This window comes from Myodes glareolus, chromosome 6, assembly GCF_982192425.1.
Source record: "Myodes glareolus chromosome 6, mMyoGla1.1, whole genome shotgun sequence".
NCBI lineage: Eukaryota > Metazoa > Chordata > Mammalia > Rodentia > Cricetidae > Myodes > Myodes glareolus.
The window spans coordinates 1694060-1711273 of record NC_142031.1 but is presented as its reverse complement, the minus strand read 5'-3'; the positions used below and the strand labels follow the sequence as shown (position 1 = coordinate 1711273).

The 17214-nt window shown below is 55.5% G+C and overlaps 1 protein-coding gene across 1 annotated transcript in view; it reads right to left on the bottom strand.

Moving 5' to 3' along the window:
• Plch2 (phospholipase C eta 2) overlaps window positions 1-15431 on the bottom strand; it is a 57468-nt gene extending 42037 nt beyond the window's left edge. Inside the window, exon 1 of the mRNA XM_087906778.1 lies at window positions 15294-15431. Coding sequence (XP_087762904.1) covers window positions 15294-15324 — 31 coding nt within the window. The 5' untranslated portion in view covers window positions 15325-15431. The remainder of the gene's footprint in view (window positions 1-15293) is intronic.
• Between the last annotated feature and the right edge of the window lie 1783 nt (window positions 15432-17214).

Sequence of the window (17214 nt, the reverse complement as noted above, 5' to 3'; positions counted from 1 at the left end):
AACTGCTCGCCAGTGTTCAGTGGTAGAATTTAAAATACTGAGTGGTAATTCATACATTCAAAACAAAAAACAGAATACACAAGCCACAACCTGCCTGTGGTCAGTGGGAAACTGGTTGCCACATTCCACGAAGCCACAGAGAGTAGAACTCTAAGTATGTGTACCAGGCCGTTCTTGATGGGCTATAAGGGCTTTGCAAACTGGCTGGGCTTTCACAAGTTCTGCTCAGCCCTGCTGCCCACCTGAGTTCCAACCCCAGAGTGGCTGCAGGAAGTGGGAGCCAGACTTCACAGAGGGGACTGGGTCCCCAGGAGCCAGCAGTTCAATGGTACTGAAGACACGGAGAGCCATCAAACCGTGTTCCTGGGCTGCCTCTCCAAGGGTATAAACACGTATAAACACATATCCTGCCATACGTGTGCCATCCCCACCACTTGTAGTATTGCAAAAACAGAGACTAAAGGTGAAGGGGCCCTGGGAAAACAAGAAGGGAGTGAAACTTAGCCGTGGAACCATTTCTGAGCAGATGCGTCTTTGAAGAGGCTGTGCCCACGTGGGTCTTCCCTGGAAGCAGACCCATTGGCCACACTACATGGGACCTTGTACTACAGCTCTTTTATATTATTTGTGCAATGATCCTCCCTGAATATCAACCCAAGCGGCAAGTCTTTGCCGCTCTGCCAGGAAACATACCTACGCATCTTCCAAGAGCAGCTAGAAGGAAGCGGTCAGGCTAGGTGAGCAGAGTTCACCAATGGTCAGCACCAATGCAGTGTGAACGGACCTGGGAGGTATGAGCAAGACACAGCTCAGGGAAGGGGTGTGAGCACACGGCTCGCGGAGGAAGTGTAAGCAAAGGTTAGGGGAAACGTGGACACACGACTGAGGAGTGGAGGGTGAGAATGGAAACACAGCTGAGATGGGTCTGCGGACACAGAGCTCAGGGAGGGGACACAAGGAGAGCAGGCAGCAGTCTCAGGCTTATCCGGTACTCATGGACCATTGTTGAGGTGCTCGACCTCCACGGCCAGCAGGATCTGATTTTTTCCCTCACTCCCAGCAGCCAAAGGCCTGGGTGAAGCCCCTGTTTCCTACAAAAGCATCTATTCTCAGTCTCACCAGGGCCAAGTATTCAGCAAGTTGACAGCAGGGAGCTCGATCCTGACTCTCAGGAAGCCAGCCGGATGCCCTCAACCCTAACCATCATTTCCCCTTTGCGGTGTGGGTCATGGGTCTAGGTGAGACACTCTATTCTCTCTGCCCCACGGCTGTCACCACACCACGCCTTCACACACACTCACCCAGAGTCCACTTTGACTTTGATCTGCCTATTCCCGGTGCCAGCGCCTTTCCTTGCCCTCTGCCAGGCCCCCAACCATGTGCCACCTGCAGAAGGTGTGGGCCCAGCAGCCACCCAATGCAACATGGGCAAATGTTTATTTTTTTTTCCTTTAGGAGAGAGAGAGAGAGAGAGAGAGAGAGAGAGAGAGAGAGAGAGAAGAAGAAATCCTGTGAGTCACTGGGAGTATTCAAGCAGAAGGCTGAGGCCATCAAGCCAGCAGCCACTGGGTAGAAATGGAAACACCCTCACCCCCACCCCACCCCAAGGCTGCAGGTGCCTGGCTCTGGCAGCCACTCAAGGTAAACCTGTCATCCCCTCATGGCTAGACATTCTAAGAAAGTTGCACCTTCAGGGACATGTACCCGACTGCCACCGGTTCCTGGAGTGTTAGGGGAAGGAAGGAATGCCTATAACCATGCAACAGGAGCCCCAAGGCAAGACACATGTTTAGAGAGACTGAGGCAGAGGTACCTCACCCTGTTATCACAGCCTGTGGAGTTGCTTTTGGGACACTCTCTCTCTCTGGTCCCACTTCATGCAGAACAGGAGGCACCCCATGAGGGCGGTATCCACAAGAGTCAGACTTCATTCCTATCCCTGCTGGTGATTGGTTAGTTCAGTTTGACTCCCTGATATCCCTGGGTACTTCTGATCCCAGAATACCCTAGACCACAGCAGGATACCTAAGGGGCTTGCGGCTACACCTGAATGTCTGAGGACTGGACATATCAGGTGGGTTTTAGGAGCAGCTCTGTCCCCTAAGAAAGGAAGCAATAGGCTTGGATAGAAAGCCTGACCAAGAGCTATCGGAGAGGTACAGTCATCCCTCATAGCTCTGAGGCATGAGTCAAGGGGCAGAGGTCTCTTCCAAGTGAGGATCCCTCACAGCCCCTTTTCTTCCCCAGGAAGGATGCAAGGATTGTCCTGTTCACAGTGGGAACTAGTCCTACACCAAGATTCCTGAACAAGCCCCACTCAGAGGAAAGCCCAGCTCTCTGGTTTCAGATGGGGAAATGAAGGCCCAGAGGTGCAGGTTTGCTTGAGGTCACTAGCCGTGGTAAGAAGGTATAGTGTCTAGGCACCTATCCCAGTCCACCACCTTGTCCATATGACCCTTTGACCTGCAAGGGTCAAGTGTCATCTAAGGTCCACAGGGTCCAGCCTGGCTTGTGCTGCCAGAAGGTGCCACCTCTGTGACCTCATGTGTTCCTGGGGCAGAGGCAGCAGTGACGTCTGAGTCATGCCTGCAGCTTTTTAAGGCTCAGCTGACTGCAGGGGTAATTTAGGTTTTTTTGAGGAGACGCAGGAACACACGGCAGAGAACAGGGTATGGAGACGCCAGCCGTAGTGGGATGCTTTTGCACCCTGCTTTGGTCCGCAGTTCCTTCCTGAGGAAGAAGCCTGCCCTTATGTCCTACAGGGATCGTACAGAAGCTGGCCATCAGGAATGGTGTGTTTGCAGGATGGCAGAGATGAGGTCCCTTGGGCTTTGCTGAGAAGCTGGGAGTGAGTGTCCTTGAGAGGGAGTCAATCTCCAGACACTTCCAAAGAAGGAAGTCCGGGAGCTCCGCTCTGCCCCAGTATCACCTGGAGTCAGGGAGAGGAGGCTCAAATCGGAGAGGTCCCCGGAAGAGGGCATCTGAACTGGGGCCAAGTGCTGATATGAGACCTGGTTCTGATGACCCAAAGGGATATACGTGGATTCACTCGGAATCCCACTTCCCAAATCACATCAAGCCCCCACTTCCCAGCCTCATGATCCCCAAGTTGCATTGTCTCCTTTCAAACAGAATATAATAATTCCCAATAATGCCAAGCCCAAAATAACACCCCAGTGTGCGGCTTGCCGAGCTCCGGGGGGAGAACAGGGCTGACTCAAACACAGCTGCAAGTCGCTTTAAAAATACACGGAGGCACACACAAACACGGGCATACGTGAGCACTGCCTCTGAGGATGTTTGCCTCCACCCACGGGCCTTGCTCAACAGGTATGCAGGGTGAGGCTGGGGACATGAGGGAGGGGGACCCTATTCCTCACTCCCTGGGGCTCGAAGGAGGTTATGTGGCGGTGAGGAAGGCAGAAGAGAGTCTCCTGTTGTTCCAGAGTCTCCTGGCCAGAATCCCCTCACCCAAGGGTACCCAGCCCCTGTGTACTTGGCACGGACCACTACATCAAAGGAGATACCAGCTCTAGGTTGTTCTCAGGCCAAAGGGACGTCGCTGGCACCTTTACTCTTGGGACTGGAGGCAGAGACAGAGCGGTGGATGGATTCACAGGCACCAAGTAGCCAGCAGGTGGTTCCTACTGGCCTTAACTCCTACACCATGAGAACCTGGGCAGGCTGGTCCCAGGGTATTTCACACAGTGCTGGCACAGATATGAACAGCAGGAAGGAACACAGGTCCCACAGCTAAACATCCCGGACCAACAGAGGCTGTGGAAAGGAGCCAATATATGACCACCCTCTCTTGCCCTCAGTTTCCCCACTTGAAACCCAAGCTGCTATGCACTCTAGTCTGAACAGCAGGCTCTTGGGGAATACTCCCTACTCATGAAAATGACAGCTCCAGGAACCTAAAGTCACTCAGTCACTCCAAATTAGGCACAGGGACAAGCCAGCAATTTTCAAAGATAGGCCCCTGTCTGGAACTACTGAGCAGGAGTCAGGATGCTGAGTGGGCCAGGCCAGGGCAACAGCCTGGAAGTGACAAGCCCATTTCTCCAGAGCCCTGGGAGCTGCTGAGAAACTCATTAGAGCCATTCTCCAGACTCGGGATTACAGCCATTCTCCAGACTCGGGATTACAGCCATTCTCCAGACTCGGGAATAGAGCCATTCTCCAGACTCGGGATTAGAGCCATTCTCCAGACTCAGGATTACAGTCATTCTCCAGACTCGGGATTATAGCCATTTTCCAGACTCAGGATTAGAGCCATACTCCAGACTCGGGATTAGAGCCATTCTCCAGACTCAGGATTACAGCCATTCTCCAGACTCAGGATTATAGCCATTTTCCAGACTCAGGATTAGAGCCATACTCCAGACTTGGGATTAGAGCCATTCTCCAGACTTGGGATTAGAGCCATTCTCCAGACTCGGGATTAGAGCCATTCTCCAGACTCAGGATTACAGCCATTCTCCAGACTTGGGATTAGAGCCATTCTCCAGACTCGGGATTAGAGCCGTTCTCCAGACTTGGGATTAGAGCCATTCTCCAGACTCGGGGATTCATTAGCACGGGAGCTCCAAGGTTCAGTAGACTCTACCAGGAAAGCTCAGGGTTAGCTCAGACCATCCCCATCTGGTAATGGAGGAGGGTAGTGTCCACTCAGGGTTAGCCATCAAACTATCCCTGTCTGGTAATGGGGGGTGTCCTCTCAGGCTTAGCCGACAGACCATCCCTGTCTGCTAACACAGCGGGGAGGGGGGTATCCACTCAGGGTTAGCCGTCAGACCATCTCTGTCTGGTAATGGGGGGGATGTCCATTCAGGGTGCACTATCTCAACCCTTAGAAAAGGAATAGTCTATGGCCTTGGTCTTCTACAGCCCACTCCAGAGGGCAGCCACCATATCCCATGAGGCCACCCAGCCACTTTCTGAGTAAAGAGCAGAATAGTTGTCCCCCAGGGGCCTTATATGAGACCCCCTTACTGGGGCCATTGGGACATCCTGAATGCCAATTTAACAATTTATGGGAGAGAAGTCCGGGCATCTGAGCTTGAGTTTCTTTGGGTCCACAACAGCCCTGAACGGGGAGAGGGAAGAGCAGGGCAGAGCTGGCCATGGAGAGCAGTTGGGGAAGGAAATGCTTGGCTGGGCCCTGTAGCCAAGACAGCTCCCTCCACAGTGTCATCTGTGAGCAATGACAGTCTAATAGCAGGATTGTTATCCTGGTAATCAGGTCCTATCCCTGCTCACCAAATCTCGAAAGTCTCCTGAGGGCCTGGCAGGTAGCAGCCTGCACCAGCAGGCACTGACCAGAGGGATTGCTGCCCCTGAAGACTGCAAAGAAAACGGCCAAGAAGAATGGGCTTGGGTGCCTCACTCAGGCCTGGATGGCACGGGCTGTCTCAGCATTGCTCCTGCCCCAGGCGAGCCCAAGGGCCCCTAAGCCAAGGCTAGCATTTGCCCCTCATCTACCCAGGCCACAGCTACCTCTGCTGCCCTGAAATTTTGCTGTAAACAACAGCCCCACTGCTTGAGAAGTGAGCCACAGGCCTGGCCTAAGAGCTGTTGCTCAGAAACTGGCAGAGTGTGAGATTTGCTTCATCGCAGGGTGTCTTGTCAGGCCTGCAGCAGCAGGAGCACGGGCCCTAGCCTGTGGGCACGGGTCAGAGCACACACGGGCTCAGCAGCAGGAGTGTGGGCCCGAGCCTGTGGGCCCTGGTCAGAGCATCACCTCAGGTAACCCAGACTCTCAGCAGCCCCACTGCAATCTTGGGGCACAGGTAGTCGGGACCCCTTGGCCTTGGCTGAACTGTACCAGCTGAATCCACTGATGGAGGCTACTGCTGACAGACACAGTGATGAAGGCTACCAAGCTCTTCACGGATCCCAGAAAAAGAACAGTAGGAGCCAGAAGCTGAATGTGGCTCTTTTCTCCCTCTTGAGAGAATTGAGCTCCGGGACAGAGGCGCAGGCAGAAGAGGTGGTAGAGGCAGGAGGTCCATGTCCCCCCACAGGACCTGGCTTTAGACCCTGTTGGGGGCACCCTTGATAGAGCCACTTGATTTCCAGCAGGCCCAGTCCTCACAGCTCTTCTCCAGGCACAAAGGGAAGCACACACAGATAGCGCCTACTCTGTCCATAAACCTTGTCCAGGAAGCACACATAGTGCCTACTCTGTCCATAGACCTTGCCCAGGAAGCACACACAGATAGTGCCTACTCTGTCCATAGACCTTGCCCAGGAAGCACACATAGCACCTACTCTGTCCATAGGCCCTTGTCCAACCCTCCACAGGGTCTCGAGACCCCAGCAAGTCCTTCCCCCTCCAGACTCAAGTTCCTTATCATTAAGATGGGGCCAAGGCAGGACCAGCTGTAAGCACACATATAAGGTGATCTCTGTGTCATGTGCACCATCAGGGGAGCATGGTAGCCCAGGTCATGCTCTGAGTGGAGGAAGCAGTAGTGCTGAGAGGGTTGGGGGTGGTCCTGTTATTCTTTATTTTGATAAATAGTTCCAACTTTTGTCAACTCTCAGGAACCGGACCAGCAGGAGGTTCTTGTCAGACAGTGGGAGGTGGGGTGGGTGTGGTCCAAAGCAGGATGGGGTGACCAGCTGTGAAACACTCAGCTGGGGTTCAGGGGAGGAGAGCGATGGAAACCAGCAAGGTCTCTTCCTGGCTATTTCCCTGGTCTGGCCCTTGGACGGTACAGCTCAGACAGGACCCCCTGAGGGAAACCTTTCCCAGGGTTCCATGGAACTCCTAGCCAGCCAAGAAAGGGCTTTTACTGTGCATTGCTGTGAATGAGACTGGAGACCAAGAAAGACCATCTGAAAATCCAGGAAGCTGGATAAGGGAGCCGCCCAGCACCCTCCCTCCCAGAACCAAGATGGACTAGCAGGCATTGTCTTCTGTCCCTATGAATTACTGAAGCACTTCCCTAGGCCTGTCTGTGGCTCTCTTACAGGTACTCTTAGAGAAGCAAGCCTACCTAGCCTCCTGACACAGCCTAGCCTTCTACAGTAGCCAAGCCCCAGTCCCAGCCCCAGCCTCTCTGGCTATAGTTCCAGCCCCAGCCTCAGACTCCAGCCCCAGCCTCCCCCTGCTCACAGTTCCACTCCTCAAGAGCAGGGGGGCAGGTAGGGTAGGCCAGGCAGGAAGGGGCAGGATCAAGGACTCTGAGTCCCCACGACAGCCCTTTTCCACAGGCTCACTCCGGGACAACAGCTGCTGCCTTTGAACTGAGATGAAATACTTCCACAGTGCTGCTCACCCACTGGGCAAGGCCCAGGTGGAGGGACTCGGGCCTCCGCAACTCCTAGGGAGTCTCCGGCTTGCTCCCCGAGGGTCCACAGCCTTCAGTCCAACACGTATCCCAGCTCCTCTCTAGTCTTGGCTTTCTGTAAACTTGGGTGGATATGAGGCTCCCCGTGACTTTGGAGGACAACACAGCAATACTCCAAACAGCTGGAGGGTGCAGCAAGGGCTGCCCACCACCCCCACTTCCATGCCCAGGGGCACCCCATCCGACGAGAAAACCAGGAAGCCTAGGGTAGGCATACCCTTCACTTACTACTGCCTGAGAGGATTGCCATGGGAGCAGGTGAACCACCAGGCTGAGTACCCAGACAGAAGGCTCTGTTCATCTCCTACCCCACCAGCCCGTGGCAGAACACAGCCCTCACTTAACAGGCATGGCATTTCTAAAGATGACAAAGATCCCGGGCTCAGAATGTGTTTTTTCTGCGTGTGTGAACAGACACTTCCGCACCAGCATGCAGACGACAGTACCTCCCCTGCAGTTTGGGCCTGAATCATCAGCCAGGATGAGGCCAAGAGCACACCATGGTCCAGCCCCAGTGGAACTCAGGGGAATAAGGCCCATCCCCCTAACCCCTCAGAACGGCTGGCACTGGCATGGTCAACCACAGGTATCAGGTTCCAGGGCGGCTGTCTACCCCTTCTCTGCATCTAGAGGGCCCACAGCACATCCGGGTCACATCCCTGGCAGGGCTGTGATCTACAGAGATGGAATGGGATGGAATGTGGCTCCTGGTGACACTTCTTAGGGCTGGAAGAGATAAGGAACAGGCAGGAGGGCCTTACTCTGAAAGCAGGGCTCTATGGAAGTCACCTTCTCCAGCTGCTGGGAGCTAACCAGGCTTCCCCAAGGCCGGCATTGATCGGCACAGCCCTGAAATCTTTCTTCATTAGCCGTGTTCTTGGCTACAATTCTTCACTTGTCTCTGGAAGTCTTATCCATTGAAGAGGATGCTGCATCTCGTTATCGGGGCCGGAGGAGACACAGACGGCTAGGACTCCCTGGGTTAGGACTTAAAACAAACCCCCAGCAGCCTGCCATCATCTGGAGGGGGGTGGGGTGGAGGGGGCTGGGCAGTATCCTGGCATCTTGGCAACATGAAACTGACCGGGACACCCAAGTGTGTCCACTGCCTGCTGTACAGACCAATCTAAGTTTCATCCCAGACCATGTTCCAATGACTGGAGGAGGGGAGGGTTGGTAGTATGTGCTAAATATCCAAGCAATGGGCCCAAGAGAGAAGGCGCAAGGGCAGGTTGTCTCCTTGGAGCTAAATGCTCCTCCCCTGGAACCAGGAAGCCCAGAACGGGCAGCACTGAAGCCCTCTAGCAGGTTCCTCACCTTTTCTAACCAGTGCCATCCATCCCCTTCTTACAGATGAGGAAACTGGGCCTTTGGTAACTGACTCCCTCCAGGAACAGGAGAGGTCACATGTAGACCTGGCCCTGAGCCCACCCCTCCTCCATTCCCCCCACAGCGGCATCAGTCCAGAGTTCACTGGAAGGCACACCTCTCCAGAGATGGCCAACAGGAGCAGGGACAGGCTGGCCTGCACTTTCCTTGCTTCTCTAGTAAGTGAGAAGTAGCTGTAGCCTGGGGCAGTGCTGGAGCCGGGCTTCCCAGGGGAAGTTCCAGCCTGTGCCTCCTTAGAAGCACTGTGGAGCCCTAGGGGCCTGTCAGAGCCACTTGGAACAACCTGGGGGGAAATAGATCCTTGCACCGGCTCTGGGCCTTGAACTTGGTCGTGGGTGACTTGACCTGAGCGTCTGAGCAAGGAATAGTGTGGCATGTCTGGGGATTGTGGAGCAAGGAGAGACACCAGGGAGGACCAGCCAGGGAGTACCAGCTTGGTGGTTGGCCCCTTTTGCATCTGCTTTGCCTCCCAGAAGACCAACCCGTCTCCACTGTGTGCAAGAGGCTCGGGGAGTCGATCGGAGTTCTTGGGACAGTGGGGTCTTTCGTGATTTTTTTAACGAGATGCCCAGAAGACTGCAACCCTTTTGGGGAGGGCCACCAGCAAGGAAGGGAGCCACCTCAAAAACCTTGGGAAGAACCAGAGCCTCAGGCCACCATTGCAGACCGAATCCGCCTGCTCTCTAGTGTCGGTCACAACAGTGGAGTAATCACCAGAAGAGCTGTCTCTGCCCCAAGCAGTCTACATGGATAAACCCTGGGGACACAGCTGAGCAGGACAGGTGCCACAGGCTTTCCGGGGCATCTCAGAAAAGCCCAGCGGAGATGCTGAGACACTGTGTACAAAGCAGCCGTCCCACTCTCCCCAAAAAGTGGCAGGTTATTAGGGTCGAGTTCAAGGGAACTGAGGCTCAGAGCACTAGCGTCCATCCTGGCTCAACGCCACTCTCCTGCTCACACGTCACAGGTACCTGCAGCTACTGACCAGCCGCCCAGAGTCACTGTTCTACAGGAAGGATGTGAGTCTGGGTCTGGGGGGCATCAAGGATCAGCGGAGGGATGGGACAGGTTAAAAGGCTCAAGTTCCTCACCCATTGCCCTCTGCCATGTTCAAGGACCATAGTGTGGGCAGCTCTGTCCATCAGAGGCTGCTACACAACAGAAGACACCATGGCTGAGCTTACCAAGGTCCAACCTCCCTGTCCAGTCCCAGGATTGTGGTCTCTACCCTGCTGGGTCCCACCCCACCTTCCTGGAAAAGCTACTGCCCAGCCTTCATGACCTTGCCAGGGAAGAACGGATGCTGTGTGTATACCTGGCAGCCCAGGGGCCCAACCTGCTCTTTCAAAGTAGACATTGATTGGAGACCTTTGGGAGAACCCAGCTTTTCTCCACTTATCCTAGTAGCCTCTGAAGACAGTGGCAGCCCAATTAGAGATGGGGGTGGGGAGAACCTGGACTTCCCCAGCTGAACAGCCATGTTCAGACCATTAGCATGCCACAAGCCTGTGGGACTCGGTAGCGGGAAGTCTGAGCCCCTGATTCTGGTTCATCAGTGTTGAGTCAGGGAGATTCCAGGGTAGATGAAATGACCGCTGAGGTGGGCAGAGTAATGACAAAGATGTGTGTGTGTCCCTGGAACCCACAAGCGTGGCTACAATGGGAAAGCATCTCTGCAAATAAGGCTAAGCTGATGGCCTAAAGGCGATGACCCTGAGCACCTGTGGCTACCCAAGGGGCCTAATGTATCAGCAGCCATCCTGGTTCCTGCTCACATGTCACATCGGGGACCCAGGGTAAGGTAGGACAGGGCAAGAGGCTCAGGAGCCTTGGCCATGGCCATCTCCAGTGTACAGGGCCAGGGTGTGGACAACACCTTCCACCAGGAGCAATGAGCCCCACAGAAGTAAGGGGAAGGTTAAAGAGACAGCAGAGGACACCAAAGAGAGAGGCAAAGGGAGAAATTGTATAGACATAAGGATGCCAAAGAGGACCATGGCCACAAGAAGATGACAGACGAGCCTTCCCACAGAGCCTTCAGAAGGAGCATGACCCCACCCGTGCCTGACACGTCAGACCTGAGGCCACCAGGACAGTATAAGTCATCAGTGTGTGGCAGTTGGTTCCAGCAACCTATATGATAACCTTCATGCTGGGGTGGACAACTGGGAGTCCCGGGAAGAAGAGTCCAGGCTAGCTGTCACCAAGGCTTTCCTGTAGGGAAGGAAGGGCCCTGAGGCTTCCCCAGTGTCTGTGTCTAGCACAGAGCCGTGTGCTTCCTTAAATGGCCCAGATAGTGCTTGCAGGATCGCTGGAGCGGGTGGCTGCTGATGTGACTTTGAAGAGGAGAAAGGGACTCACAGATGGTTAGGTGACCTCCCTGCTCCGACAGCTGGTTAGAGGGATCAGAGCAAAGCACAACCCCACCCCCCAATCCCCGCTGCCCATGGGACTCCAAGGTCCTAGGCGCTGCACAAACATCCTTAGTATCACCTCTGGACACCTCTGCGTCAGCTCAGGGGGACATTCACACAGACAGAACAGCTACCAGATGTCATGGTGCCCCGTGAAGGCATCAGATCAGCAAGTGACCCCAGTCCAGATCTAGGCTGGCCCGTGACAAGAGTCTAGGCTAGAGGTTCTGGTATAGTACTCAGGTCAGTGGCCTCCCTGGGTCCTCACTAGCCAAGAACCTCAGAAGCTTGTCCTTCACCATCCCCCAGCGACCCCTGCATTTTAGGTTCTCAGCAGATCAGTCCTAATCGTGGGTCGTAAGTAGATTAGCAACCCAGAGCTTCAAGCCCCTGCACAGTTCGTTTCTCTGATGCCCTTTACACACAGCAGGGTCCTGGGAGAGAGCATGAGCCTCCAGAGCGGCAGCGAGCTAGAGCCGGCATGTGTGGTAGACCGTGCCTGGAATCCCAGACCTGGGAGGTTGAGGCAGGAAGACTGTCTGGAGTTCAAGGCTAGTCTGAGCTACAAAATGATACATTGTTTTGATTTTTTTAAAAAAGATGCCAGCCAGTTTGCTCCATCTGCAGGCTGACTTGGTGCCTCTGCCTTGGAAGTAGGTCTATGTAACTGTGCAGATTATGCGTGCATGTGTAAGCTATATACACATATTCATGTATGTGTGTGTCCAGATATTTGCACAGGTGTTCCAGGATATATAGATATCTCAGAAGATCTAGTAAGGAGGCGGGATGAGGTAACGAAGGCCATGAGTCCACAGGATACAGGTGAACTGGGATCCATGGGGCCTTCTCTAGCAGCCTCTGACGGCAGGAAGAGTCCACTCCACTCCGTGGTCTCGTTGGCCTCTCAGTCTCTCCAAAGTCCCTCTTGCTTGTCATCAGAAATGACTCCTCCTGACATGCCCTGCCCACTGGGGTCTGATACCAGAATGAGCTCAGAAAAAAAGGAACGAGGAGCCTGCTCCAATCTGTGGGGTTGGGGACCCTGGAATTAAGCTTGAAAGCTGCTGGGAGAGGAGAGTGGGGTGGGGAAGGAAGAAGAGCAAGGGGCAGGAAACTCTGGACCCAGGGTGGGCACTTCTACTCTCTCCTCAGACCCCTGTTCAGAACTGATCTGGGAGAAGAGTATAGGCTCACACACACACACACACACACACACACACACACATACGTACACACACACATGCATGCACGCACACACACACACGCACACACACACACGCACGCACATGCATGCACACACACGCACACATACACACATGCATGCGCACGAACACACGCGCATGCACAAATGTGCACACGTAAGGCTACAGAGGCAGGAGTCTGAGAAAGCTCCCAGTCAGGTTCACCCTCAACTCAGGGAGCCCTGGGAGGCCAAGGGGCACGGAGACCCCATGACTCTGAGCCCCTCTCCAGATTGGCCAGCTCTTGGCAGGACTGGGTGGCAGAAGCAGTCTCCTTTGTCCCTTTGTGTTGGGCAGGCAGGAAGGACAAAAGCTCACTCCCGGCCGGCTAGCTGCCGCCACTGGAGACATCTCCAGGAGCCCTTCCTCCATCTGCCTGCGATGCTGCCTGTTACACAACAGACCTAAGAATAATCTAAAGGGCGGTCGCAGACGAGCGCCTCGCCCCGGGACCCCTCCAGCTGGGGAGGTGGGAGGAACCACTGGGAAAGGACCGTGCTCCTCTTAAAGACTCAGTTTATGTGGAGGCCAGGTGCCGCCCCCCTAGTGTTCCCCCCACCCCCAGCACAGCACCTGGGAGACCTGCTGCAGTCCTGATTCCCATCCCCGCCCAGAGCTCTCAGGGTGACTTGGGAGTCCGAAGGACCCTAAGCCACCTGTGCCTACTGGCCCTGAGGTCAAAAGCCCTGGCCAAGAGCAGGCAGCTGCAGCTTGGGTTGGGCATCCTGAAGCCTGGGTCCTGGATGGCAACCCCTTTCCTGGAAGCCAAGGGCAGACAGAGCCCCATGTAAGCTGGGAGCTGCAGGGATACAGGAAGAGTGGTAGGCAGCAGGATGGGTCCTTCTGCCCCATCCTCAGTCCACGCTGAGATCCAGGAGGTAACTCATTCCCTGGGCAGTCCCTCCACTGCAGCAGGTGGCAGGCTGCCCTCGGGTCCCCGGCGCTTGCTCTGGGCCAGGCTCGTCACCCCTCCCAGGAGCCTAGAAGGCAGGCTGGGTGTGATAGTTGGCAGCTAATGAAGTAGTCCTGTTAGGCGCAGAGTAACTGAGTCTATACAAATTGGCCCATAGCTCTTCATCTATTGCAGGCATTAAAAATTAAAATCCAATTACAACTCACATTGTCAAACCTGGCTGCTGCCGATTACAGCAAGCCATGTGTGGGGTGGGGGATTATGTAACCTGAACTATTGGTGGTAGGACTGAGAGCCTCAGGCACCAGGGCTTCCTATCCCTAGGAGGGTCTGCAGGGGGGGCTCTCTCACTCATAAGCAGCAGGACCTGCAGGGGGCCCAGGGCCACGGGTCTAGCCTACGCTTATCTGAAGGGTTACCCAGTGGAGGGCCCACCATCTCTCTAAATACCTTTTCAGACCCCACAGCTGGCTGTTACCCAATAGCAGTGTATTGGTCTTACTGAATGACAGAGAGAGAGAAGAGAGAGTGTCTGTCTGCTTCAGTCCCAGGCTTACTCAGCTTCCTCCAAGGCATCAAGGCTACCAAGCCAAACCCTGGAGCTCCAAACAGCACACACTTTCGAGCGACTCTCAGGCCAATCTACTATCCAATCTCCCCTTTTCCAAGAGTGTGAGGGGTCAGCTGTTGTCTTACATTGGACAAGGACCCCCAAGAAGCTAAGCCTCTGGGAATGGGACCGCAGGGCTCCCCAGGTAAGCCAAAGGTACATGCTAGCTGTCACCTGAACCTCTCATTCTATCTAAAGTCCAGCCCTTCTCACGGGGACTTGCAGAGAAAGTGGCTGTGAAGTTAGTGCAGAGGGGATGGGGTAACTAGGGCCAGGGTCCTTGGGAGCTCAGAAGGTAGGCTTGACCTCTGACCTGCTCCTGTCCGTGGTGCCCAGACTCCCCTCTGCAGCTGCAGCTCCTAAGTTGGGCCTTTCTTTGTTCATGGGTCCTGGCAGGACACCAGTGGGCATCCCTGGATGGAGGCTTTCAGTACTGTGACCCAGGCATGAGAAGGGTAGAATAGTGGGCACTTCCTCCGGAACCCAGGGCATTAGGAAGCAAGGTGTGTACACTGGTACCTCTTCGTGGTGATGCAACAAGATCGGGGAGAAAGGCCTGATTTGGGACGGAGTCTATGATCACTTCATATCCCTCAATTGTCACCAGCCAGTGTAGAGAGGGGCTGGAAATGAAGGAAGAAGAGAAGAAGGGAGGGGAGATGAAGGGAGGAGGGGAGAGGGGAGAGGAGAGGAGGCCTCCTATTTCTTTGGCATCTCCCTTTAGAGAGTTCTAGCAGTACTCCATCCCCTACAGGATGCCCTATAAGGACTTGAAGGCCCAGAGCCCCAGGGATCACCACACACAGTGGACGTTTGAACTCTTCCCCCACACCGCCATCCAGGATCATGTGGTTCCCACCTGGCCCCACAGAGTCCAAGGCTGGGGGCTGGGCAGGTGCAGCCCACTCCGACCCAGGCAGATGTGTGTGTTCGACTGTGTTGCAGCTGTCCACCCAGCACTTGGGGTAGACTCAGGCGGCACTGGCCCTGCTGCACCGCTAAGTAGGAAGTAGGGGCGTCCCCACCCCCACCCTGGCAGGGGTCAGTTTCCACACAGAATCACAGCCCCAGTAAGACACCGTCCTGAAACCTGGAGAGGAAAGTTTGCAGGGAGTAGCGCTCTGATCCCTCATCCGGTACCTGAGGCCACCTAGAGAGCCTTGGACCTCTCTGTCTGTCCTGCTGCGATCCCACCTGCGCACCGGTGCCCAAATGGAGAAAAGAAGCAGCTGAGCCCCGCATGCGGCTCGGGAACTGCAACTCCCCCCTCCCCGAGAGCAGCCCCTACCCGGGCCAGGAGCAGCGGCGCCCCCGCGCGTCTACCCGCCCCAGCCCGGTGTCTGCAGCAACAGGAGCGGCACCTACTGTGCTTCTGCGGGGCGGCTCCCGCGTCCATTGTCTCCTCGTTGACAGCAGCGAGATGGCAAGGAGGGCGCGGACTCGGGTGGTCAGTGGCCGGGCTCTGACTCGGGCTAAGGTTCCGAGGGCATCGCTTCGCCAGGGCTAGCGGCCCGCGGCGGGCTGTGCGCGCAGCACATTCGGGCGCTGTGACACTGAGCCCCGTGGAGGCGCCGCGCGAGGAGCACGCTGTCACTCGTGCCGCCCGCACCACACCCCCTGCCCGCCCCACGCTGGGAGGGGGCCTGGGGGCCCCCGGCTGCGCTGCGCATAGAGCGGGGCGCAACGTGGAACCTCGGGTAAGCGCAACGCACAGAGACCAAGCGCCGGGCGGGCGCGGGGCGGACAGCGGGGCTAGCACCCGCCCCGCACCCGCCGCAACCAAAGTACTCTTTCTGCAAAGATGCACCCGCAGCCTCCCCCTTGCCTCTGCGTGGCCAGAGCCTTGAACCAGGAGGGGGCGGGGCCGAGAGCGCTTCCCCCATCTGGAGGCTGTCAAAGCAAAGCCCTGAGCGGGAGGTCATTGCTCTCTGCTCCCCATTCTACCCCAGGTGCTTGAAGAGGAGGGTCTGGGTCACCTCTCCCCAAACAAAATGTCAGGGGTCACATGCAGAGCGCTGACGGTCCCGAGACCAGCAATAGTTCGGCCCTCAGAGCTGGATAGGAACATCCCTTGGCTCCCTTCTGGAGAGCTGATTCTGGGTCAGAGTGGGAGGGGGCTTGGTGCTGCTGTCTTGGAAACCGCTGCTCAGGCCTGGAGAAAGGACCAGGGTGGGGACTGCAAACAGAATACTGGCCTCTCCTGCTGTTCTAGGTCCTGGAGGGTATCCATAGTTGTTGGCATAGGGAGGCCCTGGATCCTTGGGACCAAATTAGGCTTCTCGGTAGCCCCTAGCTCTTTTCTTCCTAGGGTGCCCCCACCTTCACCCCCTCCTGTGGCGAGCAGGAATGGAGAGGAAGAGGGGGAAGGGCCAAGAGAAAATGTCCCAATCACACCTGTGCCACCCTCCTAGGGATGCTCTGGCTCAGGCTGAGAAACAGCTTTCTGGTCAACCCACTTTGCCAATTATAGCCCAGACAGGGTCCCATCCTGCCAGCAAGTCACTCCCAGACCCCAGACTGCAGAGGACTCATGACCCTAACGCCCATTCTGTGCTGTTTCCATACCAAATAGGGTCCTGGACTCTATGTTTTATGGTCTGAGCTGGGATGGTTCAGAACGGGATGGGAAATCTTAGCCAAAGAAGGGCATATGACCCAATGAGGAGACTCAAACCCTGAATGTCACCCAGCAGAAGAAAATCAATCTGGGATGAGACCCATCGCTGCATACGGGGAACAGGTTTCTAAGCAAGGACGAGGCAAGGTGCAGGAGAACTATATGGAATGGAGCTATATGGAGCTATAAGGGTATCCGTCGGGACAAATATTGTCTGTTCTTTTTGTCCCAGGCCAGATCTCCACTCACTGGCTGTGGTCTAATGACTTAAAGAGTTTGTGCCCCAGCTCCTACAGATCTATGAGATGCCCGGGACCTCCCCTCCAGCCTTAGTTTCCCCTGATGCAAACTTCCCGTTCTCTACAGATCCGTGACTATTCTAAGTCACCCACTGATCCTGGGTCAAAGCTGACTCACGAGAGATGACACGTCATACCTGTGGGGCACCTGAACCCCGAGACACTCTGCTTTCGAGGCTCGCTGGCCCCTCAAAGTCAGCAGTTGAAGCTCTGTTAGACACCTTCTGGAAAGCTCTGTCAGACACCTTCTGGAATGCCTCATCTGACTGGAGCTGGGTGTGCTCAGTTTCTGCCCTGGGGTAAGTAGCACCAGGCATTCCTACCATAGCCACAACCCTCTGTCATACCATATATTGTCACCAGGAAAGAG